Raw genomic sequence first — 27,786 nt, forward strand, 5'->3', positions numbered from 1 at the left:
ATGGGGACAGAATGGAGACAGTAGGGCAAGGTGGGGACAGAATGGAGACAGTAGGGCAAGGTGGGGACAGAATGGAGACAGTAGGGCAAGGTGGGGACAGAATGGAGACAGTAGGTTAAGGTGGGGACAGAATGGACACAGTAGGACAAGGTGGGGACAGAATGGAGACAGTAGGGCAAGATGGGGACAGAATGGAGACAGTAGGGCAAGATGGGGACAGAATGGAGACAGTAGGGCAAGGTGGGGACAGAATGGAGACAGTAGGCCAAGGTGGGGACAGAATGGAGACAGTAGGGCAAGATGGGGACAGAATGGAGACAGTAGGGCAAGATGGGGACAGAATGGAGGCAGTAGGGCAAGGTGGGGACAGAATGGAGACAGTAGGCCAAGGTGGGGACAGAATGGAGACAGTAGGACAAGGTGGGGACAGAATGGAGACAGTAGGCCAAGGTGGGGACAGAATGGAGACAGTAGGACAAGGTGGGGACAGAATGGAGACAGTAGGCCAAGGTGGGGACAGAATGGAGACAGTAGGGCAAGGTGGGGACAGAATGGAGACAGTAGGACAAGGTGGGGACAGATTGGAGACAGTAGAGTAAGGTGGGGACAGAATGGAGACAGTAGGGCAAGGTGGGGACAGAATGGAGACAGTAGGGCAAGGTGGGGACAGAATGGAGACAGTAGGACAAGGTGGGGACAGAATGGAGACAGTAGGGCAAGGTGGGGACAGAATGGAGACAGTAGGGCAAGATGGGGACAGAATGGAGACAGTAGGACAAGGTGGGGACAGAATGGAGACAGTAGGACAAGGTGGGGGCCCTTTAGCAGCCAATTAACAAAGAACCAATTGGTTGTTCTGTTTAACGACACTGGTTCAAAAGAAGAAACCATCCAGTTTTTTACAAGAATCTTTTTTCTGAATGTTCCTCTGTTGATTTTTCACCATTGCACATTTCAATGATCTTTATGGACTCTACTCTGCTGCGTTATTACAGTGGTAATTATATAATCATTAATAACATAATCAATAATAATTAAATGATCTATATTCATGTTATTAAGTTCTTCCTTTGGCTTTTGCTGTTTCAGGAACAGGAAGACCCGAACAAGCTGGCGACCAGCTGGCCTGATTATTACATCGATCGGATCAACTCCATGGCAGCGGTGAGCAGAAGCTTCCATTATACGGGAATATGTATTTCATGCTGAGTATTCCGTAGCTCCAAGGTCTCTCCGGGTTCCATTGGTCCCTATTCAGTTCCAGGCTCAAGCTGGCCATACATGGGTTTGACTCTCAACTTTGACCGCCCCCCTGAATAGGATTATCTGCTTACTGGCCAATGTATGGGGGCCAAAAAAACTATACAATATATATCTGCCTAAACCCCAACCAGATATTAGTTTGGTTTTAGGTAGATATCTATTGGGCAGCTTGGAAAATCCCTTCAGACAAGCATTGCCTTGGGACATATATATTTTTCCTCTCCCACTTGGTGTGAATAGACCACAGTCATGATGAACTGTTGGCCAAAATAGACTGTGACTTTATAGGCCCTGGTAAGGCCTCACCTTGAGTATGGGGGGCAACTTTGGGCTCCAGTCATTAAGAAGGATAAAATGGAATGGAGACAGTAGGGCAAGGTGGGGACAAAATGGAGACAGTAGAGCAAGTTGGGGACAGAATGGAGACAGTAGGGCAAGTTGGGGACAGAATGGAGACAGTAGGGCAAGGTGGGGACAGAATGGAGACAGTAGGGCAAGTTGGGGACAGAATGGAGACAGTAGGGCAAGTTGGGGACAGAATGGAGACAGTAGGGCAAGTTGGGGACAGAATGGAGACAGTAGGGCAAGTTGGGGACAGAATGGAGACAGTAGGGCAAGGTGGGGACAGAATGGAGACAGTAGGGCAAGGTGGGGACAGAATGGAGACAGTAGGGCAAGGTGGGGACAGAATGGAGACAGTAGGGCAAGGTGGGGACAGAATGGAGACAGTAGGGTAAGGTGGGGACAGAATGGAGACAGTAGGGCAAGGTGGGGACAGAATGGAGACAGTAGGACAAGGTGGGGACAGAATGGAGACAGTAGGGCAAGATGGGGACAGAATGGAGATAATAGGGCAAGATGGAAGCAGTAGGGCAAGATGGAGACAGTAGAACAGAATGGAGACAGTAGGGCAAGATAGAGACAGTAGGGCAAGATGGGGACAGAATGGAGACAGTAGGGCAAGATGGGGACAGAATGGAGACAGTAGAGCAAGATGGGGACAGAATGGAGACAGTAGGGCAAGATGGAGACAGTAGAACAGAATGGAGACAGTAGGGCAAGGAGGGGACAGAATGGAGACAGTCGTTTAAGGAGGGGACAGAATGGAGACAGTAGCTTAAGGAGGGGACAGAATGGAGACAGTAGTTTAAGGAGGGGACAGAATGGAGACAGTAGTTTAAGGAGGGGACAGAATGGAGACAGTAGTTTAAGGAGGGGACAGAATGGAGACAGTAGGGCAAGATGGGGACAGAATGGAGACAGTAGATTAAGGAGGGGACAGAATGGAGACAGTAGGGCAAGATGGGGACAGAATGGATACAGTAGGGCAAGATGGGGACAGAATGGAGACAGTAGGGCAAGGTGGGGACAGAATGGAGACAGTAGGGCAAGATGGGGACAGAATGGAGACAGTAGAGTAAGGAGGGGACAGAATGGAGACAGTAGGGCAAGGTGGGGACAGAATGGAGACAGTAGGGCAAGATGGGGACAGAATGGAGACAGTAGGGCAAGATGGGGACAGAATGGAGACAGTAGGGCAAGGTGGGGACAGAATGGAGACAGTAGGGCAAGATGGGGACAGAATGGAGACAGTAGAGTAAGGAGGGGACAGAATGGAGACAGTAGGGCAAGATGGGGACAGAATGGAGACAGTAGAGTAAGGAGGGGACAGAATGGAGACAGTAGGGCAAGGTGGGGACAGAATGGAGACAGTAGAGTAAGGAGGGGACAGAATGGAGACAGTAGGGCAAGGTGGGGACAGAATGGAGACAGTAGGGCAAGGTGGGGACAGAATGGAGACAGTAGGGCAAAGTGGGGACAGAATGGAGACAGTAGGCCAAGGTGGGGACAGAATGGAGACAGTAGGGCAAGGTGGGGACAGAATGGAGACAGTAGGGCAAGGTGGGGACAGAATGGAGACAGTAGAGTAAGGAGGGGACAGAATGGAGACAGTAGAGTAAGGAGGGGACAGAATGGAGACAGTAGGGCAAGGTGGGGACAGAATGGAGACAGTAGGGCAAGGTGGGGACAGAATGGAGACAGTAGGGCAAAGTGGGGACAGAATGGAGACAGTAGGCCAAGGTGGGGACAGAATGGAGACAGTAGGGCAAGGTGGGGACAGAATGGAGACAGTAGGGCAAGGTGGGGACAGAATGGAGACAGTAGAGTAAGGAGGGGACAGAATGGAGACAGTAGAGTAAGGAGGGGACAGAATGGAGACAGTAGGGCAAGGTGGGGACAGAATGGAGACAGTAGGGCAAGATGGGGACAGAATGGAGACAGTAGAGTAAGGAGGGGACAGAATGGAGACAGTAGGGCAAGGTGGGGACAGAATGGAGACAGTAGAGTAAGGAGGGGACAGAATGGAGACAGTAGGGCAAGATGGGGGACAGAATGGAGACAGTAGGGCAAGATGGGGACAGAATGGAGACAGTAGAGTAAGGAGGGGACAGAATGGAGACAGTAGGGCAAGGTGGGGACAGAATGGAGACAGTAGAGTAAGGAGGGGACAGAATGGAGACAGTAGGGCAAGATGGGGACAGAATGGAGACAGTAGGGCAAGGTGGGGACAGAATGGAGACAGTAGGGCAAGGTGGGGACAGAATGGAGACAGTAGGGCAAGGTGGGGACAGAATGGAGACAGTAGGGCAAGGAGGGGACAGAATGGAGACAGTAGGGCAAGATGGGGACAGAATGGAGACAGTAGAGTAAGGAGGGGACAGAATGGAGACAGTAGGGCAAGGTGGGGACAGAATGGAGACAGTAGAGTAAGGAGGGGACAGAATGGAGACAGTAGGGCAAGATGGGGACAGAATGGAGACAGTAGGCCAAGGTGGGGACAGAATGGAGACAGTAGGGCAAGGTGGGGACAGAATGGAGACAGTAGGGCAAGGTGGGGACAGAATGGAGACAGTAGAGTAAGGAGGGGACAGAATGGAGACAGTAGGGCAAGATGGGGACAGAATGGAGACAGTAGAGTAAGGAGGGGACAGAATGGAGACAGTAGGGCAAGGTGGGGACAGAATGGAGACAGTAGGGCTTACTAACAGGCTGGTGGCTGGTTGAATCAACTTGCTTTCATTTCAACTAAAAAGGGATAAGTATTCTTTACTAACTTTATCAAAACCATTGTGTTTTTTTACTGTTGGGTTTTATTTATTTTTTTCATAAGTAATTGTTGTTTTTGGAGCTAATTTACAAAGTTTGTGGGATCCATAGGCTTACAGCAGGTTACATTCCCTTGTAATTACCCTCAGCTTGAGGAGGGTGGGGTTTGATTAGTTCACCTTTACAGACTGCATAAATAGAACCACAGGCACTCCAGTGGAGCTTGCTCTGGTGGTAGGTGCTCTGTAAGTGATTGCTCTTTAAGTGGGGACTCTGTAAGTGGAGTTATAAACTCAGGGAGTAAGTGGGGACTCTGTAAGTGGAGTTATAAACTCAGGGAGTAAGTGGGGACTCTGTAAGTGGAGTTATAAACTCAGGGAGTAAGTGGGGACTCTGTAAGTGGAGTTATAAACTCAGGAGTTAAACACTAAGGGAGTTAAAAATAAGGTAAAACAAGGTATTTACTACAAGTCCTTACACCTATTTTTGTTTAACTGTTCTTGTAACTGGGAGAATGAGTGGTAGCAACATTGAAGGTCTGACACAGTGCACAGCCTGCCACATGTATGCAGTTGTGGAACAACAGTTCCAAAGTGCATACCTCTGTTGTGGATGTGAGCGAATTGCCACTTTAGAGGCTCGCGTTAGAGTCCTAGAGGAACACGTCGCAACACTGCGTTCAATCAACAATCTTGAGAGGGGTCTCTTGTTAACTGAACAAGAACTAGTGGGGTCAGATAGTAGGGGGGGAGGGGAGCAGCAAAAGGATGATAGGGCAGTAAGCTGGGTGACAGTTAGAAAATCTAGTGTGGGGAAAAGGAAAAGGGAGGCTGCTCCAGGGTTTGCGCATCCCAACAGATTTGCCAGATTGTGTGAAGAAGATGGGAGTGTGAACTCTGGATTGGCGGTTCTAGGTGAGGCTGATCTCTCTAACAGCCGGGAGACCAGTTTCACTAGTAGTGGTGGGGAGGAGAGCAGAGCTAGGCCTAAACAGATGGTGGTTATAGGGGATTCGATCATTAGGAAAGTGGACAGGGTAATCTGTCAAGCGGATCGCTTCAACCGGACAGTTTGCTGTCTTCCTGGTGCCAGGGTTCGGCATGTGGTTGATCGGGTTGACACATTATTGGGAGGGGCTGGGCAAGACCCGGCTGTCTTGGTACATATCGGTACTAACGACAAAATGAACGGTAGGTGGGGGACTTTAAAGAGTGAGTTCAGGGATCTAGGCTCTAAGATTAGGCAAAGGTCCTCCAATGTCATTTTTTCGGAAATTTTGCCGGTGCCGCGTGCAAGTTTAGGGAGACAGCGGGAGCTTAGGGAGCTAAATGCGTGGCTAAAGTCTTGGTGTAGGAAGGAAGGGTTTGGGTTCCTAGAGCACTGGGCTGACTTTTCCTTGGGGTACAATCTATACAGCCCTGACGGATTGCACCTCAATGGAAGGGGGTCTGCTGTGCTAGGGGAGAGAATGGTTAAGAGGTTGGAGGAGTGTTTAAACTAGACAAGGGGGGGGTGGGTGAGCTAGAATTCCATGGGAAAATTAGTGTAGACGGGGTAGGGGGACTAGCAAAGGGTTGTGGGGGAGGAGTGAGGGGGGCATATAGTTTATCAGATAAGGAGCTTCCGTTACAAGGAAAGCAGTCTCATAATTGCCTTAGCTCTAATTCTCCCTTAGCTAATGTAAACATCAGAGGGAGAAGTAATCATCTCCGCTGCATGCTGGCTAATGCGCGTAGCTTGTCGGGTAAATTAGGGGAGCTGCAAGCTATTGCATGTATTGAAAATTATGATTTAATAGGTATCACTGAGACCTGGTGGGATGATAAATGCGACTGGGCTGTGAATTTAAATGGGTATACACTTTTTAGGAGGGACAGAGAGATTAAAAAGGGTGGAGGGGTTTGTCTTTACGTAAAGTCAGACTTAAAGCCATGTAATAAAGACATTACCAATGAAAACGTCGAATCTCTTTGGGTAGAAATTTCAGTAGGGCTGAAGGTCACAAAGAAAATGATCATTGGTGTCTGCTATAAACCCCCCCGTATAGATGAGGGGGATGAGGCCCAGCTATTGTTGCAAATGGAGGAGGCTTCAAAACTGGGTCAAGTTGTTGTTATGGGGGACTTTAATTATCCGGACATTGACTGGAGTAATGGGGTGGCTAAGTCAGAAAAAGCTAGTAGGTTTGTAAATATGCTAAATGACAACTTTTTATTTCAGGCAGTTCAAGAACCCACTAGGAATGACGCTATTTTGGACCTGGTGATTTCTAATAATAATGAACTTATCTCTAACATTTGTGTGGGTGAGCATTTGGGGAACAGTGATCACAACATGGTCTCCTTTGAGATAATGCTGCAGAGACAGCGCTATAAGGGAGTAACTAAAACGCTCAATTTTAGACGTGCAGACTTTGCCAGTATAAGGGCATCTCTGCAATGTGTCAACTGGGAAAGGCTTTTCATGGGGTTAGACACAGAAGGAAAATGGAACATCTTTAAAACATTGCTTTGTAGGTATACGCAACAGTATATCCCCCTAGTAAGCAAGGAGAGGCATCGCAAAGCAAAACCTTTATGGCTGAATAAAAGTGTTATTGTCGAGGTTGGTAAGAAAAAACGTGCTTTTAGGGCATTCAAGTTAGCTGGGACAGCAGAAACTTTCATCAGGTACAAGGAAGCAAATAAAGCATGCAAAAAAGCTATCAGGCAAGCTAAAATAGAGATGGAAAGGGATATTGCTGCTAGGAGTAAAAAGAATCCAAAATTATTTTTTAATTATGTGAATAGTAAAAAAATGAAGCAAGAAGGGGTGGGAACTTTATTATCACGGGGGGGTACGTTGGTTGATGAAAACGGGGAAAAAGCTGAAATTTTGAACTCTTATTTTTCATCTGTCTATACATCTGAGGAGCCAGATAATGAAGGCTTCCCTTGTAATATGCCCAGTGCTAGTAATTTAGCTACTGACGCATGGGTCACTCGGGAGGAAATTCAAAAGAGACTTGAACATGTAAAGGTAAACAAAGGTCCAGGGCCGGATGGGATTCATCCCAGGGTATTAAATGAGCTGAGCGCTGTGATTGCCAAACCTCTTCACTTAATTTTTCAGGATTCATTGAGGTCTGGCATGGTGCCAAGAGACTGGCGGATTGCTAATGTGGTGCCGTTATTTAAAAAGGGATCCCGTTCTCAGCCTGAAAACTATAGGCCTGTTAGTCTGACATCAGTAGTAGGAAAACTTTTGGAAGGGGTAATAAGGGATAGGGTACTTGAATACATTGCAGTTCACAATACTATTAGTTTGTGCCAGCATGGTTTTATGCGTAACAGATCTTGCCAGACTAATTTAGTTGCCTTTTATGAGGAGGTGAGTAGGAACCTTGATGCTGGAATGGCAGTTGATGTCATCTACTTGGACTTTGCTAAAGCGTTTGATACAGTACCTCACAGAAGGTTAATGATCAAATTAAGGAATATTGGCCTAGAACATAATATTTGTAATTGGATAGAGAACTGGCTGAAGGATAGAGTACAAAGAGTGGTTGTAAATGGAACATTTTCTAATTGGACCAGTGTGGTTAGTGGAGTACCGCAGGGGTCAGTCCTTGGGCCTTTGCTGTTTAACTTGTTTATTAATGACCTGGAGGTGGGCATAGACAGTATTGTTTCTATTTTTGCTGATGACACTAAATTGTGCAAAACTATAAGTTCCATGCAGGATGCTGCCGCTTTGCAGAGCGATTTGACAAAATTAGATAACTGGGCAGCAAACTGGAAAATGAGGTTCAATGTTGATAAGTGCAAAGTTATGCACTTTGGTAGAAATAATATAAACGCAAACTATCTACTGAATGGGAGTGAGTTGGGGGGATCCTTAATGGAGAAGGATCTAGGGGTTTTTGTTGATAACAAGTTGTCTAATTCCAGGCAGTGTCATTCTGTGGCTACTAAAGCAAATAAAGTGCTGTCTTGTATAAAAAAGGGCATTGACTCAAGGGATGAGAACATAATTTTGCCCCTTTATAGGTCCCTGGTAAGGCCTCACCTTGAGTATGCAGTGCAGTTTTGGGCTCCAGTCCTTAAGAAGGATATTAATGAGCTGGAGAGAGTGCAGAGACGTGCAACTAAACTGGTTAAGGGGATGGAAGATTTAAACTATGAGGTGAGACTGTCGAGGTTGGGGTTGTTTTCTCTGGAAAAGAGGCGCTTGCGAGGGGACATGATTACTCTGTACAAGTACATTAGAGGGGATTATAGGCAGTTGGGGGATGTTCTTTTTTCCCATAAAAACAATCAACGCACCAGAGGTCACCCCTTTAGATTAGAGGAACGGAGCTTCCATTTGAAGCAGCGTAGGTGGTTTTTCACGGTGAGGGCAGTGAGGTTGTGGAATGCCCTTCCTAGTGATGTGGTAATGGCAGATTCTGTTAATGCCTTTAAGAGGGGCCTGGATGAGTTCTTGATCAATCAGAATATCCAAGGCTATTGTGATACTAATATCTACAGTTAGTACTAGTGGTTGTATTTATAGTTTATGTATGTGAGTATAGATTGGTAGGTGTGGGTTAGGTGTGCTGGGTTTACTTGGATGGGTTGAACTTGATGGACACAGGTCTTTTTTCAACCCTATGTAACTATGTAACTATGTAACTATGTAAGGTGGGGACAGAATGGAGACAGTAGGGCAAAGTGGGGACAGAATGGAGACAGTAGGCCAAGGTGGGGACAGAATGGAGACAGTAGGGCAAGGTGGGGACAGAATGGAGACAGTAGGGCAAGGTGGGGACAGAATGGAGACAGTAGAGTAAGGAGGGGACAGAATGGAGACAGTAGAGTAAGGAGGGGACAGAATGGAGACAGTAGGGCAAGGTGGGGACAGAATGGAGACAGTAGGGCAAGGTGGGGACAGAATGGAGACAGTAGGGCAAGGTGGGGACAGAATGGAGACAGTAGGGCAAGGAGGGGACAGAATGGAGACAGTAGGGCAAGGAGGGGACAGAATGGAGACAGTAGAGTAAGGAGGGGACAGAATGGAGACAGTAGGGCAAGGTGGGGACAGAATGGAGACAGTAGGGCAAGGAGGGGACAGAATGGAGACAGTAGAGTAAGGAGGGGACAGAATGGAGACAGTAGGGCAAGGTGGGGACAGAATGGAGACAGTAGGGCAAGGTGGGGACAGAATGGAGACAGTAGGGGCAAGGGAGGGGACAGAATGGAGACAGTAGGGCAAGGTGGGGACAGAATGGAGACAGTAGGGTAAGGTGGGGACAGAATGGAGACAGTAGGGCAAGGAGGGGACAGAATGGAGAGAGTAGGGCAAGGTGGGGACAGAATGGAGACAGTAGGGCAAGATGGGGACAGAATGGAGACAGTAGGCCAAGGTGGGGACAGAATGGAGACAGTAGGGCAAGGTGGGGACAGAATGGAGACAGTAGGGCAAGGTGGGGACAGAATGGAGACAGTAGAGTAAGGAGGGGACAGAATGGAGACAGTAGGGCAAGGTGGGGACAGAATGGAGACAGTAGAGTAAGGAGGGGACAGAATGGAGACAGTAGGGCAAGATGGGGACAGAATGGAGACAGTAGGCCAAGGTGGGGACAGAATGGAGACAGTAGGGCAAGGTGGGGACAGAATGGAGACAGTAGGGCAAGGTGGGGACAGAATGGAGACAGTAGGGCAAGGAGGGGACAGAATGGAGACAGTAGGGCAAGATGGGGACAGAATGGAGACAGTAGAGTAAGGAGGGGACAGAATGGAGACAGTAGGGCAAGGTGGGGACAGAATGGAGACAGTAGAGTAAGGAGGGGACAGAATGGAGACAGTAGGGCAAGATGGGGACAGAATGGAGACAGTAGGCCAAGGTGGGGACAGAATGGAGACAGTAGGGCAAGGTGGGGACAGAATGGAGACAGTAGGGCAAGGTGGGGACAGAATGGAGACAGTAGAGTATGGAGGGGACAGAATGGAGACAGTAGAGTAAGGAGGGGACAGAATGGAGACAGTAGGGCAAGGTGGGGACAGAATGGAGACAGTAGGGCAAGGTGGGGACAGAATGGAGACAGTAGGGCAAAGTGGGGACAGAATGGAGACAGTAGGCCAAGGTGGGGACAGAATGGAGACAGTAGGGCAAGGTGGGGACAGAATGGAGACAGTAGGGCAAGGTGGGGACAGAATGGAGACAGTAGAGTAAGGAGGGGACAGAATGGAGACAGTAGAGTAAGGAGGGGACAGAATGGAGACAGTAGGGCAAGGTGGGGACAGAATGGAGACAGTAGGGCAAGGTGGGGACAGAATGGAGACAGTAGGGCAAGGTGGGGACAGAATGGAGACAGTAGGGCAAGGAGGGGACAGAATGGAGACAGTAGGGCAAGGAGGGGACAGAATGGAGACAGTAGAGTAAGGAGGGGACAGAATGGAGACAGTAGGGCAAGGTGGGGACAGAATGGAGACAGTAGGGCAAGGAGGGGACAGAATGGAGACAGTAGAGTAAGGAGGGGACAGAATGGAGACAGTAGGGCAAGGTGGGGACAGAATGGAGACAGTAGGGCAAGGTGGGGACAGAATGGAGACAGTAGGGCAAGGAGGGGACAGAATGGAGACAGTAGGGCAAGGAGGGGACAGAATGGAGACAGTAGGGCAAGGTGGGGACAGAATGGAGACAGTAGGGCAAGGTGGGGACAGAATGGAGACAGTAGAGTAAGGAGGGGACAGAATGGAGACAGTAGGGTAAGGTGGGGACAGAATGGAGACAGTAGGGCAAGGAGGGGGACAGAATGGAGACAGTAGGGCAAGGTGGGGACAGAATGGAGACAGTAGGGCAAGGTGGGGACAGAATGGAGACAGTAGGGCAAAGTGGGGACAGAATGGAGACAGTAGGGGCAAGGTGGGGACAGAATGGAGACAGTAGGGCAAGGTGGGGACAGAATGGAGACAGTAGGGCAAGGTGGGGACAGAATGGAGACAGTAAGCAAGGTGGGACAGAATGGAGACAGTAGGGCAAGGTGGGGACAGAATGGAGACAGTAGGGCAAGGTGGGGACAGAATGGAGACAGTAGGGCAAGGTGGGGGACAGAATGGAGACAGTAAGGCAAGGTGGGGACAGAATGGAGACAGTAGGGCAAGGTGGGGACAGAATGGAGACAGTAGGGCAAGATGGGGACAGAATGGAGACAGTAGGGCAAGGTGGGGACAGAATGGAGACAGTAGGGTAAGGTGGGGACAGAATGGAGACAGTAGAGTAAGGTGGGGACAGAATGGAGACAGTAGAGTAAGGAGGGGACAGAATGGAGACAGTAGAGTAAGGTGGGGACAGAATGGAGACAGTAGAGTAAGGAGGGGACAGAATGGAGACAGTAGAGTAAGGAGGGGACAGAATGGAGACAGTAGAGTAAGGAGGGAACAGAATGGAGACAGTAGAGTAAGGTGGGGACAGAATGGAGACAGTAGAGTAAGGAGGGGACAGAATGGAGACAGTAGAGTAAGGAGGGAACAGAATGGAGACAGTAGAGTAAGGTGGGGACAGAATGGAGACAGTAGAGTAAGGAGGGGACAGAATGGAGACAGTAGAGTAAGGAGGGAACAGAATGGAGACAGTAGAGTAAGTAGGGGACAGAATGGAGACAGTAGAGTAAGGAGGGGACAGAATGGCAGCAATATGAATGTTGGTACAAGGGATGGATTAATGAAATTATAAGGAAAGACTATCAAGGTGGGGGTTGTTCTCTGTAGAGTAAAGGGGGATATGATTATTTTTTACATACAAAGGAGTTGGTTCTGTGCCGTATTCCCCTTCAGCCTTTAACAGAATTATGTTGATTATGGAAATTATTTGCCAATATGGGTAAAAACAAGCAGTAAGGTAAGTTGGGCCACTCTCAGTTCCTATCTGTCTGCGTGGGTTTCTGAGCAGGGAGGCACGGGGCTCTCTGCAGCCCAATTATCTATAGAACATTCCCATTGCCTTTAGCCAGATGTGCAGCAGAAATCATTTGTGTTCTACGGCCCATTACCCTCCCAATGGCACGTGTAATAAGCACTTTGTTATTAGCCATCGGGCCGGCTCTCCCCTTAGCAGCCATGAAAGGGCAGGTCTGTTTGGCTCTGGCTTGTAGCACAATTGATATTCCAAATGCACTTTCATAATGGGAACCATTAACTCCCAGCAAGTAATTCAGCTGGAATTGTTGGAAACTCACAGATGTCATGTAATTTCCATTTAATGGGCCCAGGGCAGGTCCCAGTCTCACTATTCTACTGGGCAAATACCGGGTCTTGTACATAAACTGAAACACAGGTATGGGATCTCTTATCCAGAATGTTCGGGATTCCTTAACTAACCCAATAGGATTGTTTTGCCCCAGTAAGGGGTAATTATATCTTAGTTGGGATCAAGTACAGGTACTGTTTTATTATTACAGAGAAAAGGGAATCATTTAACCCTTAAATAAACCCAATAGGGCTGTTCTGCCCCAATAAGGGGTAATTATATCTTAGTTGGGATCAAGTACAGGTACTGTTTTATTATTACAGAGAAAAGGGAATCATTTAACCATTAAATAAACCCAATAGGGCTGTTCTGCCCCAATAAGGGGTAATTATATCTTAGTTGGGATCAAGTACAGGTACTGTTTTATTATTACAGAGAAAAGGGAATCATTTAACCATTAAATAAACCCAATAGGGCTGTTCTGCCCCAATAAGGGGTAATTATATCTTAGTTGGGATCAAGTACAGGTACTGTTTTATTATTACAGAGAAAAGGGAATCATTTAACCATGAAATAAACCCAATAGGGCTGTTCTGCCCCCAATAAGGTGTAATTATATCTTAGTTGGGATCAAGTACAGGTACTGTTTTATTATTACAGAGAAAAGGGAATCATTTAACCCTTAAATAAACCCAATAGGGCTGTTCTGCCCCAATAAGGGGTAATTATATCTTAGTTGGGATCAAGTACAGGTACTGTTTTATTATTACAGAGAAAAGGGAATCATTTAACCATTAAATAAACCCAATAGGGCTGTTCTGCCCCAATAAGGGGTAATTATATCTTAGTTGGGATCAAGTACAGGTACTGTTTTATTATTACAGAGAAAAGGGAATCATTTAACCATGAAATAAACCCAATAGGGCTGTTCTGCCCCAATAAGGGGTAATTATATCTTAGTTGGGATCAAGTACAGGTACTGTTTTATTATTACAGAGAAAAGGGAATCATTTAACCATTAAATAAACCCAATAGGGCTGTTCTGCCCCAATAAGGGGTAATTATATCTTAGTTGGGATCAAGTACAGGTACTGCATTTCTTGCATATTAATGCAGTCGCTGGCCCTGGGGATTTGGGGGAAAGTTTTATTGGGCAATATTGCTTTAAGAATACAGCCCTGATGTTGCTGGACTACAGCTCCCAGCATGCCTCACCCTTCATTATATGTTACATTATTCTGGGATTTGTAGTCCGGTAACAGCTTACTAACGTTTGGTTGAGCCGCGATGTGCCGCAGGGTTTAGTTCCCCTTTAAAGTAGTTTCTAAACCAATTACTGGTCCAGGGATAAGAAACCCTGTTCTAGACAGCTCAGACAGTTTATTAGTAGGCCCATTCCCCAGGAGGCCATAGTGTGACTTAGTTGCACCTACGGTAAGCGAGTGACGCCAAACACATTTCCTCAGTTGGCTCCGCCCACTTCCTCCCCTGCCATCATTAATCAAGAGGAAGACTCAATTCTATTGAAACGAGTGCGATTTCCGTTGCTGATGTACCGCGTCTGGCGTGTGTCATGGCCGCCCCTCGGGCAGAGACTGATGGGGCCGCTACCTGGTTACACATATGTTTCATCCAATTCATTTGTCTTCATCACCATTTTGTGCTCTATGATGGGCCAATCGTTCAGCTTCCTGCTAAGGAACATTCCCCATCCATCATTGGCCCCCGAGTCGCTTCAGATTCGCCCGTATGTGAACGACCTCTGACATTTGTTCTGCGTCAGGGAAACGGGTCGGAGAGTAACAGAAACATTCTGGAAACCAAAGTAACTCATTAAAGGGGCGGTGCACCTTCAGGTTAACTGTTAGTATGTTATGGAAAGGTCTGTTCTTAGCAACTTTTCAATTCGTCTTCATTTTTTATAGTTTTTAAATTAACTTATGGGGGGTCACCGACCCCGGCAACCAAAAAAGCTGTTGCTCTGCGAAGCTACAATTTTATTGTTACTTTTGCTTTTTATTACTTATCTTTCTGCCCTCTTTTATTCATATTCCCATGTTTCTTTCAAACTACTGTCTGGTTGCTAGGTTAAACTGGACCCTAGCAACCAGATAGCTGCTGAAATTACAAACTGGAACAAAAAGCTAAATAATTCAGAATAACAAATAATAAAAAAAGATGACCAATTGCAAATTTCCTCAGAATAGCACTCTCTACATCATACTAAAAGTTACTTTAAACATGAACAACCCCTTTAGCTTTCAAATGGGGGGTCACTGACCCCGGCAAATGAAAAACTGTTGCTCTGCAAAGCTACAATTTTATTATTTTTGCTTTTTATTACTTATCCTTCTATTTCTGCCCTCTTTTATTTAAAACCCCATGTCTCTTTCAAACTGCTATCTGGTTGCTAGGTTAAACTGAACCCTAGCAACCAGATAGCTGCTGAAATTCCAAACTGGAATATTTTTTTCTTTTTGCTTTTTATTACCTATCTTTCTATTTATGCCCTCTTTTATTCATATTCCCATGTTTCTTTCAAAATACTGTCTGATTGCTAGGTTAAACTGGACCCTAGCAACCAGATAGCTGGTGAAATTCCAAACTGGAACAAAAAGCTTAATAATTCAAAAAACACAAATAATAAACAATGAAGACCATTTGCAAATGTTCTCAGAATAGCACTCTCTACATCATACTAAAAGTTACTGTAATGGTGAACAACCCCTTTAATTTTCAAATGGGGGTCACTGACCCCGGCAACCAAAAAAACTGTTGCTCTATGAAGCTACAATTTTATTGTTATTTTTGCTTTTTATTACTTATCTATTTATGCCCTCTTTTATTCATATCCCTATGTCTCTTTCAAACTACTGTCTGGTTGCTAGGTTAAATTGGACCCTAGCAACCAGATACCTGCTGAAATTCCAAACTGGAACAAAAAGATAAATAATTCAAAAACCACAAATAATAAACAATGATGACCAGTTGCACTCTCTACATCATACTAAAAGTAACTTTAAAGGTAAACATCCCCTTTAGCTTTCAAATGGGGGTCACTGACCCCAGCAACCAAAAAAACTGTTGCTCTGCGAAGCTACAATTTTATTGTTATTTTTGCTTTTTATTAATTATGTTTCTATTTATGCTGTCTTTTATTCATATTCCCATATCACTTTCAAACTACTGTCTGGTTGCTAGGTTAAACTGGACTCTAGCAACCAGATAGCTGGTGAAATTCCAAACTGGATCAAAAAGCTTAATAATTCAAAAAACACAAATAATAAACAATGAAGACCATTTGCAAATGTTCTCAGAATAGCACTCTCTACATCATACTAAAAGTTACTTTAATGGTGAACAACCCCTTTAGCTTTCAAATGGGGGTCACTGACCCCGGCAACCAAAAAAACTGTTGCTCTTAGTTAATTCAAAGGTGAACAACCCCTTTAATGAAGCGGAAAGAACCCCTTTAAAGAAGAGGAAAGTTAATGTAGATATCAGTATTACCCAACGCCCAAAGCTCCAGTCATTTTAAGCAACAAGAGCCTTATAAATGGTGCCTAGTGATGTCATCGGTTGTAATGAACGTTTAGGTGTCACATGACTCATTGTGGCACATTATAAACAGTAATGGAACCTGCTGTAAGTTAGAAGCTGAGTCTCTGGAGTTCTATGATCTGTAGGAAAACCCGTGGCCTTTGTTGTTTATATGGTTATTAGAGCTTCTCAAATCCTTATATTTCAGAACAGGGGGTACATAATTTCCTATATTATTATATTTTAAAGGTTTATATTTCCAAATATTAAGAAGAGGTACCGGGGGGGGGCTCTAAAAATGGTTTTTAATTCATGGGGATTACGTACTGTTTATATTCATGAGAACTAAATGAAAAGAGATCCTTTGTAACATAATTAAATATAATATGGTTCATGATCCCTGAGGCCAGTGGGAATCGGGGGTCAGTATTAGAGTTGGGGGTTCAGGTTATCCATGTTCAGTCGCAGTGGGGACTGGGGGCAGGCTTTATATAAATCATTACTGTCCAACCTGTTGTTAGACTAGAGCTCCCAGCACTCCCTGAGAGCCTTGGGTTGGACTATAAAATGGGGCCTCGAAAGTCATTGATTTTGTCTCATTAGTTCAGCTCTGTGACCCGGCTCTATGGGAACCTTCTAGCTAATCCCATTGCTTTTCCCAACAGATGCAGACACTCTATGCCTTTGATGAAGAGGATACAGAAATGAGGAATAAAATAGTGGAGGATTTAAAGACGGCACTAAGAACCCAGCCAATGAGGTGAGTCCATACTCCTGAATGTGATGGGTTCCATGCTAGTCATCTCCTTATTTCTCTATATATTATGATAATGGTATTGGGGTTACAGTTAATACAGTGCCAGATGTAACACACACACTGAATAGAATTTTACTTTATATAAATCAATGACTTCAAAACCTTTTGGCCTAATAAACACCTGTATACAAGAAAGCATGCATCCTATACCTCGGTTCCCTATCTGCCATACCCAGCCCATATTCCAGCAAATTGTTTGAACATCAGAGGGTTCAGGAGCATTTCTGTATGGCAAGGTTCTGATTCTAGGACAAAATGGTGACAGTAGGACAAGATGGAGACAGTAGGGCAAGATGGAGACAGTAGGGCAAGATGGAGACAGTAGGACAAGATGGAGACAGTAGGGCAAGATGGAGACAGTAGGACAAGATGGAGACAATAGGGCAAGATGGAGACAGTAGGGCAAGATGGAGACAGTAGGACAAGATGGAGACAGTAGGACAAGATGGAGACAGTAAGGCAAGATGGGGACAGTATGGCAAGATGGAGACAGTAGGGCAAGATGGAGACAGTATGGCAAGATGGGGACAGTAGGGCAAGATGGAGACAGTAGGACAAGATGGAGACAGTAGGGCAAGATGGAGACAGTAGGACAAGATGGAGACAGTAGGGCAAGATGGGGACAGTATGGCAAGATGGAGACAGTAGGGCAAGAGGGAGACAGTAGGGCAAGAGAGAGACAGTAGGACAAGATGGAGACAGTAGGGCAAGATGGAGACAGTAGGACAAGATGGAGACAGTAAGGCAAGATGGGGACAGTATGGCAAGATGGGGACAGTAGGGCAAGATTGAGACAGTAGGACAAGATGGAGACAGTAGGGCAAGATGGAGACAGTAGGACAAGATGGAGACAGTAGGGCAAGATGGGGACAGTATGGCAAGATGGAGACAGTAGGGCAAGAGGGAGACAGTAGGGCAAGAGAGAGACAGTAGGACAAGATGGAGACAGTAGGGCAAGATGGAGACAGTAAGGCAAGATGGGGACAGTATGGCAAGATGGAGACAGTAGGGCAAGATGGAGACAGTATGGCAAGATGGGGACAGTAGGGCAAGATGGAGACAGTAGGACAAGATGGAGACAGTAGGGCAAGATGGAGACAGTAGGACAAGATGGAGACAGTAGGGCAAGATGGGGACAGTATGGCAAGATGGAGACAGTAGGGCAAGAGGGGAGACAGTAGGGCAAGAGAGAGACAGTAGGACAAGATGGAGACAGTAGGGCAAGATGGAGACAGTAAGGCAAGATGGGGACAGTATGGCAAGATGGAGACAGTAGGGCAAGATGGAGACAGTAGGGCAAGATGGAGACAGTAGGGCAAGATGGAGACAGTAGGGCAAGATGGAGACGGTAGGGCAAGATGGAGACAGTAGGGGAAGATGGAGACAGTAGGACAAGATGGAGACAGTAGGGCAAGATGGAGACAGTAACACAAAATGGAGACAGTAGGGCAAGATGGAGACATTAGGGCAAGATGGAGACAGTAACACAAACTGGAGACAGCAGGACAAAATAGAGACAATAGGGCAAGATCAAGACAGTATGAGAAGATGGAGACAGTATGAGCAAGATGGAGACAGTAGTGCAAGATGGAAACAGAAGGGCAAGATGGAGACAGTAGAGTAAGATGGAGACAGTAGGGCAAGAGGGATACAGTAGGACAAGGTAGAGACAGTAGGACAAGATGGAGACAGTAGGACAAGATGGAGACAGTAGGGTAAGATGGAGACAGTAGGGCAAGAGGGAGACAGTAGGGCAAGAGGGAGACAGTAGGACAAGAGGGAGACAGCAGTACAAAATAGAGACAGTAGGGCAAGATGGAGACAGTAGGACAAGATGGAGACAGTATGACAAGATGGAGACAGTAGGGCAAGATTAAGACAGTAGGGCAAGAGGGAGACAGTAGGCCAAGATGGAGACAGTAGGCCAAGATGGAGACAGTAGGGCAAGATTAAGACAGTAGGGCAAGAGGGAGACAGTAGGGCAAGAGGGAGACAGTAGGCCAAGATGGAGACAGTAGGACAAGATGGAGACAGTAGGCCAAGATGGAGACAGTAGGGCAAGATTAAGACAGTAGGGCAAGAGGGAGACAGTAGGGCAAGAGGGAGACAGTAGGGCAAGATGGAGACAGTAGGGCCAGATGGAGACAGTAGGACAAGATGGAGACAGTAGGACAAGATGGAGACCATAATGAGAAGATGGAGGCAGTAAGACAAAATGGAGTCAGTAGGGCAAGACTGACGTTATTAGGAAGGAACATTTTATATAAGTGCCGACCAACCTGCATTCCTGCAAATGTTTAGTAAGAAGACTCAGCAGGAGGCTACAGGTTGGACATTGCTGTATCAACTAAAAAGAGTAAGTGTTACACAAAACACTTTCCCATACGTCCCATTTTACTCTTTAAGCTGCAAGGGCCTCAGTCACAAGGAAACAAAAAAAGATTTAAGCTCTGGTTTCCCTGCAAGTTCAGGAGGGGTAACGATGATTTCATGTAAAGTCTATATGAACTGGTGTGAAGCACTTAGTGACGGCTCTAATTGTTTTCTTTCCTGATGAGTTAATGGCTCCAGTGTAAGTAAACACAGTTCCGTGCAAGGATCATATCGACGTGAGCTCAGTGGCCTCCTCCAGGCAGATGAAAGCCTGACTTTCCCCCATATAATAATGGCTGCAATTAGAACTATTACTGAATGGGATTAGACTTTCCCAGGCTGCCAATCTGGCAATCCTAATTAAAACTAGGATTATTTTCTATATATAGGGCCTGATAACAGACAGGAGGGGCCCATATGAAATGGAAGGTGGGGCCTCCAGATAAATGCCACCATCGAAATACCGAATTCCTACAGGCCCAAACAGACCCCCCACGAGCCCACTAAATAGAGACTGTCTTACGGCAGCCAGAAGCTACAGATTGCCAGTCTGGGCCTGCATGGCTTCCATTACTAAATGCCGGAGTAATGTGGAGACAGTAACACAAAATGGAGACAGTAGGACAAGATGGAGACAGTAACACAAAATGGAGACAGTAGGGCAAGATGGAGACAGTAGGGCAAGATGGAGACAGTAGGGCAAGATGGAGAGAGCAGGACAAAATGGAGACAGTAGGGCAAGATGGAGACAGCAGGACAAAATGGAGACAGTAGGACAAGATGGAGACAGCAGGACAAAATAGAGACAGTAGGGCAAGATGGAGACCTTATGAGAAGATGGAGACAGTAGGGCAAGATGGAGACAGTAGGGCAAGATGGAGACAGTATGAGAAGATGGAGACAGTAGGGCAAGATGGACACAGTTGGGCAAGATGGAGACAGTAGGGCAAGATGGAGACAGTAGGGCAAGATGGAGACAGTAGGGCAAGATGGAGACAGTAGGGCAAGATGGAGACAGTAGGGCAAGATGGGGATAGTAGGGCAAGATGGAGACTGTAGGGCAAGATGGAGACAGTACGGCTAGATGGAGACAGTAGGACAAGATGGAGACAGTAGGGCAAGATGGAGACAGTAGGGCAAGATGGAGACAGTAGGGCAAGATGGGGACAGTAGGGCAAGATGGAGACAGTAGGGCAAGATGGAGACAGTAGGGCAAGATGGAGACAGTAGGGCAAGATGGAGACAGTAGGGCAAGATGGAGACAGTAGGGCAAAATAAAGACATCAGTACAAGGTGAGGCAGTAGATCCATTTTGCATACAATCATACATTTATATTGATTGTTGCCATGGGTTACTGCCTAGGCTATGAATAAGCCCCACTTGTCACTTAGCTTTACCCTGGACGTCCCACTGCCCCAGACTGTGGATTTATCTCTAATCGTTGCCCCATATAATGAATATTAATCAGCTCAGCGGCACCAATAAAATGTGTTTATGAGCCAGCGCCCCACGGATATTCTGAACTGGAAGGGCTTATAAGCCAAACCCACCGGACCCCCAGTGCGGATCCAGCACAGACCCCAATAGCAGAACCCCAACCCCAATAGCAGAACCCCAACCCCAATAGCGGAACCCCAACCCCAATAGCAGAACCCCAACCTCAATAGCAGAACCCCAACACCAATAGCGGAACCCCAACCCCAATAGCAGAACCCCAACCCCAATAGCGGAACCCCAACCCCAATAGCAGAACCCCAACCTCAATAGCAGAACCCCAACACCAATAGCGGAACCCCAACCCCAATAGTGGAACCCCAACACCAATAGCGGAACCCCAATAGCGGAACCCCAAACCCAATAGCGGAAACCCAACCCCAATAGCAGAACCCCAACCCCAATAGCGGAACCCCAACCCCAATAGCGGAACCCTTACCCCAAAAGTGGAACCACAACCCCAATAGCGGAACCCCAACCCCAATAGCAGAATGCGGATGGACCTATTTCTGGGGGCTGAATCTGGCGCAGCTGCATTTGTCCAATGAAATGGAATTGGCTCATCTGTTAATAATCAGGGCAAAATCGACTCAGCAGCGCAAAGTCCCAGCTCCACTCGCAGCTCCACTCTTCTTTTAAGCCTTCTTGGCACGGCCTTAAAACCTTTTAATAGGTGGAAGCAGCCAAGTTTCTAGTTAAAGGCCTGTGTCTCAACTAATTTCCAGAGACTCAACTCGTCGGCTGCCAAATGGGCTCGGGGCCAGCGCGTGGCCAGGGGCCAAATTCCTGAAGAAGAAAAAAACACACACAAAACAAATGGAAACCAATGTAGAAGAGCGGGGCAGGTTTAATGGAGCTCAGACCGGGTCACTCACGTTTATCTCCGATTCTAACAATGAGAATATCCAGCTGCTACATTGATTCAGGTGTCACAACCAGCAGTGAAGGGAATACAAAGTACAGACAGATCACATTTACAAATAACATGGATTTAATATGTACAGAAGCCCCTCGATCCTTCTCACACTTTTGACCGTTCTAGTCCCCTCCCACTTAGCATGATGACAGCATGATATCTTTTAGATTGTAAGCTCTTTTGGGCAGGGCACTCAAACTAATTGTATTGGTTATTAGTTGCTTTGTATGTAAATCCAAGGGTGGAGGGCCCACCAGGGCTGCCACCTCAGGGGCCCCACCCCCCAAGGGACTCCCGTCCATTGGCCCCACCCCCAGGCTCCACCCCCACCTAACCCCTCCCCCATACTTAAGCATGTCGGAAGAGGGGGACCTGTGGACCCCGGAGTGCCCAGCAGGGATCAGTTTGTGTTTGAGGTATACCCCCATCTGTTGCATATACTTTCCCTTTAAAAAAATCATGAAACTGCAAAAAAATTTGCGAAACGCGTTGACGTCAATGGGCGACTTTTCTTACACACAACAATTTTTACGTGTGACAAATTTTTACGCCTCTGCCAGTTTTAACGTGTGCGTTTTTCTAGGGATGCTCCAAACCCACTTTTTTTTTTTTTTTGCAACTTTCTACAACTTTTTTGTCTCACCCAATTTATTTTTGTCGCAAATTTTTGAGCAGTTTCACCCAAAAATTTGCCAATGGCGAAAAGCTGAATTTCGCTGCGAATCCATGTTTGGCGATAAAAAAAAATGGGCTCATCGCTAGTTAATAATAATAATAATAATAATAATAAATGGCTGCTGTAAACTGTACATCAGAGAGAGAATTATTTAGAAGAAACCAGAATGGAACTGGAGACTTAATTTGAAATATTTCCTGTTTCCATGACAACGGGCCATTTTGGTATCACGGCGCTACATGATTTACTCCCACTTGCTGTTACTCACTCTCGTCAGATAAAACCCCCCCGGGGGGATGTGTCATGGCGGATGGAGCAAGTTGTACAAACCCCCTCGCCCCCCGTACGTGCCCGGAGACTCATATCTACGGAGAGTTCATATTTAGGGATGTCGCTTTCCTGTTGGGAATATTATGAAAAGGAAGATTGGTGGTTCCTGAGTTTAATTAGCCGGGAATGCCAGCCGGGGACGGGGGCCAAAGCCACTCCGACGTGACCCCAACGTGGGTCATTTGGTGTCAGGGAACGGAGCCAGATTATTTCTGTCTCTGCACATTTCGCTTTGTTTGGCAATTACTGTATTTATGTTCTCAGTAGATGTTAAAAGGTTAACTTTTAGTATGTTACAGAATGGCCTATTCTTAGCAACTTTTCAATTGGTCTTTATTTTTTTAGAGTTTTTGAATTATTTCTTCTTCTGACTATTTACAGCTTTCAAATGGGGGTCACTGACCCCGGCAACCAAACACCTATTGCTCTGTGAGGCTCCAGTTCTATTGTTTATCTTCATATTACAGACTGTTATTCACACCCCTGCTTGGTTGCTATGGTAATTTGGACCCTAGCTACCGGATAGCTGCTGAAATTCCAAACTGGAGAGCAGGTTAACAAAAAGCTAAATAATTAAAAAATCGCAAATAATAAAAAATGAATTGTAAATGATCTTATAATTGTACTCTCTATGTCATACTAAAAGTAAATTTTTAAAGGTGAACAACCCCTTTATCCTTATGTACTAATGTTGAGGATGGGAAAAGACCCCCCCCCCCCTTGAGTTTTATTCCCAAGGTAGGCCTTGGCACCTCATTAGGATGACCATGGGTCTCATTGCCCAGGGAGAAAGGCTAGTTACACCTTATTAAGGTGACCATGACCATGGGCTTCATTATCAAGGGAGAAAGACTAATTACATCTGACTTTAATAACCACTGGCTTCATTGCCCAGTAAGAAAGGCTAGTTATACCTGACAAGGATGACCACTGACTTCATTGCCCAGTAAAAAAGGCTAGTTACACCTGACAAGAATGACCATGCATGGGATTCATTCACCAGGAGGAAAGGCTAGTAACACCTTACTAGGGTGACCATAACCATTTGCTTCATTACCAAGGGAAAAAGACTAATTACATCTGACTATAATGATCACTGGCTTTATTGCCCAGTAAGAAAGGCTAGTTACACCTGACAAGGATGACCATGGGATTCATTCACCAGGAGGAAAGGCTAGTTGCACTTGACTAGGGTGACCATGGGCTTCATTACCAAGGGAGAAAGACTAATTACATCTGACTATAATGATCACTGGCTTCATTGCCCAGTAAGAAAGGCTAGTTACCCCTGACAAGGATGACCATGGGATTCATTCACCTGGAGGAAAGGCTAGTTGCGCTTGACTAGGGTGACCATGGGCTTCATTACCAAGGGAGAAAGACTAATTACATCTGACTATAATGATCACTGGCTTCATTGCCCAGTAAGAAAGGCTAGTTACACCTGACAAGGATGACCATGGGATTCATTCACCAGGAGGAAAGGCTAGTTGCGCTTGACTAGGGTGACCATGGGCTTCATTACCAAGGGAGAAAGACTAATTACATCTGGCTATAATGATCACTGGCTTCATTGCCCAGTAAGAAAGGCTAATTACACCTGACAAGGTTGACCATGGGATTCATTCACCAGGAGAAACGGCTAGTTGCACCTGACTAGGGTGACCATGAGATTCATTTGCCAGGAGGAAAGGCTAGTTACCCCTGACAAGGATGACCATGGGATTCATTCACCAGGAGGAAAGGCTAGTTACCCCTGACTAGGGTGACTGTGACCATTTGCTTCATTACCAAGGGAGAAAGACTAATTATATCTGACTATAATGACCATTGGCTATACTGCCCAGGGAGAGAGGCTAGTTACACCTATTTATGGTAACTATGACCATGGGCTTCAGTCACCAGGAGGAGGGGCTAGTAAATAGTACATGACCATGACCTGTGACACCTGACTAAGGTGACCCTGTCCCCGGGGAGAAAGCCTAGTGACATAAGACTTGAACGACCTCCATTATTTTTATATAAAACACTGACATAGGCAACAGGTTATCTTTGGAGAAAGCCCAACACAAATCCATGCAAGTACATTACATTCTATTGAAAATCAGCAGAAAGCTAGACATTCCTCCCTTTCCTATAAAATAAGTTCCATTTAGTTGCTGCTCTGCCCAACAAGTCACTGGGGAGAGTCTGCTCCGATGTTTGTGTTTTGCAGCCATGTATGAGTCTTGGCTAAGCTTCCTTGTAGCATTAGCTGCACTGATGAATATCATTTGGGCTCTGAACCGTGCCGGCTCTGTAAAGCTGTTATATCCAAAATGAGCCTCATAATTCTATTACTGCTACTTTGCTAGGGACAAGATGAAAACATGGTGCCTGTCTTTCTTCTGAGAAAACAAATACCAAACCCTTCCTTGATACTATTGTATTGGCCGGAAAGATGGACCCCATGATGATAATAATCTGTAAAGATCTAAAAAATTACCACAACCCCCTGGGATTGAGGACTTCATTTTTTAGACTTATTCTGTTGAAGCTTTTGGGGGCCCACCAATTGCCCAGGGCCCTCTTGGTTCAAAAACATATTGTATTATACTGTATTGGACATTCATCCCAAGTTTCAAGCCTATCTAGGACATTAATTGAAGTTTTCATCCCAAATCTATGACCTCCAAAATTACCTTCTGGAGTATCTAGAAGAGTAAATAGCCTTCAGGACTTCAGGCTGAGCCTCCAACCAGGCCTCTGAGCCTCACAGTTGGGGTCCACTGTTGTATGGGGATTAGTGACCTTCAGGAGAGTTCTATAGATGATAAGAACATACTTTGTACTCTACATCAGCCCTGTATCAACATATCCAAAACATATCCAAACATTGTGTTATACTGTATTGGACATTCAGCCCAAGTTTCAAGCCTATCTAGGACATTAATGAAGTTTTCATCCCAAATCTATGACCTTTAGGAGTAACTAGAAGAGGAAATAGCCTTTCTAGCAGGACTTCAGGCTGGGCCCCCAACTAGGCCTCTGAGCCTCACAGTTGGGGTCCACTGTTGTATGGGGATTGGCGACCTTCAGGAGAGTTCTATAGATAATAAGAACATACTTTGTACTCTACGTCAGCCCTTTATCAACCTATCCAAACATTGTATTATACTGTATTGGACATTCAGCCCAAGTTTCAAGCCTATCTAGGACATAAATGAAGTTTTCATCCCAAATCTATGACCTCCAAAATGAACTTTAGGGGTATCTAGAAGAGTAAATAGAATTTCTAGCAGGACTTCAGGCTGGGCCCCCAACTAGGCCTCTGAGCCTCACAGTTGGGGTCCACTGTTGTATGGGGATTGGCGACCTTCAGGAGAGTTCTATAGATGATAAGAACATACTTTGTACTCTACGTCAGCCCTTTATCAACCTATCCAAACATTGTATTATACTCTATTGGACATTCAGTCCAAGTTTCAAGCCTATCTAGTACATAAATTAAGTTTTCATCCCAAATCTATGACCTCCAAAATGAACTTTAGGGGTATCTAGAAGAGTAAATAGAATTTCTAGCAGGACTTCAGGCTGGGCCTCCAACCAGGCCCCCGAGCCTCACAGTTGGGGTCCACTGTTGTATGGGGATTAGCGACCTCCAAAAGAGTAAATAGCCTTCAGGACTTCAGGGTGGGACCCCAACCAGGCCTCTTAGCCTCACAGTTGGGGACCACTTTTGTGTGGGGATTAGCAACCTTCAGGAGAGTTCTATAGATGATAAGAACATGCTTTGTACTCTACGTCAGCCCTGTATCAATGACTTGGCCCCTCATTGGAGTAGCCAGTGGCTTGTATGGCACCAACTGATTTATATCCACAGCTGAATTTTTTTTTTCTTTTTAGGTTTGTAACTAGGTTTATTGAGCTGGATGGCCTGACCTGCTTGTTGAACTTCCTAAAGAGTATGGACTATGAGACGTCCGAGAGCCGAATACACACATCCGTTATAGGGTGTATCAAGGCTCTCATGAATAATTCCCAGGGACGGGCGCATGTATTGGCCCACCCTGAGAGCATCAACATCATCTCCCAGAGCTTACGGACGGAGAACATCAAGACCAAGATCGCTGTTCTGGAGATTCTAGGAGCTGTGTGCTTAGTCCCAGATGGGCACAAGAAGGTGCTTCAAGCTATGTTACATTACCAGGTTTACGCGGCGGAACGAACCCGATTCCAGGTACTGTATGGGTTTAGACTAAAACAATCAAGTCATTTATTTAGTGGCCAAATCTTTGATATACCAAAATTAGAAAAAAGTTGTGTCCATCAGACTTTTGTTCGGATAATTTCTACATGGTTCTAGCTCAGCGGTTCTCAACCTGAGGGTCGGGACCCCTTAGAGGGTCGAACGACCCTTTCACAGGGGGCGCCTAAGACCATCGGAAAAAAACATATTTCCGATGGTCTTAGGAAACAAGACACCGCTCCTCTATGGTTGGGGGTCACCACAACATGAGGAACTGTATTAAAGGGTCATGGCATTAGGAAGGTTGAGAACCACTTTTCTAGCTGATCCAAAGTGATCTTTATACATTGTGTATTCAGCTAGAACATGGTAGACCTATGTTTTAGCTCATTTTTCATTGTTTTAGCTCATTTTTCTATTTCTATAATTTCATTTTTGTATTCTGTAAACTCTGGCTGCACTGTGCCTTAGATTGAGTCTCACCAGGGTCTTCTGAAATGGAAACACAACACTCTCCACCTATAAGTCTACAACAGGGCAGTGTCTTGCTGTTTTTGGGTCGTGTAGGCCATGGGTTTCATAAAAAGAAATCCGTGGAACCCTAGTGGGGTGGTCTCCACAGTTTGGGAAGCCACACTCTGTCTAGACTGACACCAGTCAGAAACCCTCCTCCCAAGCAAACAACTCGATATTCTCCCTTGTTGATACTTTGTAGCACAACAGCAATTTTGCCTCTGCGCCCGAGACGGAGGCTCACGTTACACCACAACCGTCGGAGCCAGCAATTCATGGTGCGCTGAAACTGACGTACGAGACAGCTCGTTATTTTAAA

At 45.9% G+C, this 27,786-nt stretch overlaps 1 protein-coding gene across 2 annotated transcripts in view; it reads left to right on the forward strand.

Annotated features, from left to right (window-relative positions):
- daam2 (dishevelled associated activator of morphogenesis 2) overlaps window positions 1-27,786 on the forward strand; it is a 186,699-nt gene that overhangs the window by 88,292 nt on the left and 70,621 nt on the right. For both annotated transcript variants that reach the window (XM_031902004.1, XM_031902005.1), the window contains exons 4-6: window positions 1,090-1,164; window positions 16,785-16,879; window positions 26,612-26,945. In XM_031902004.1, the coding sequence (XP_031757864.1) occupies window positions 1,090-1,164; window positions 16,785-16,879; window positions 26,612-26,945 (504 nt within the window). The remainder of the gene's footprint in view (window positions 1-1,089; window positions 1,165-16,784; window positions 16,880-26,611; window positions 26,946-27,786) is intronic.

This window comes from Xenopus tropicalis, chromosome 5, assembly GCF_000004195.4.
Source record: "Xenopus tropicalis strain Nigerian chromosome 5, UCB_Xtro_10.0, whole genome shotgun sequence".
Classification (NCBI taxonomy): Eukaryota; Metazoa; Chordata; class Amphibia; order Anura; family Pipidae; genus Xenopus; species Xenopus tropicalis.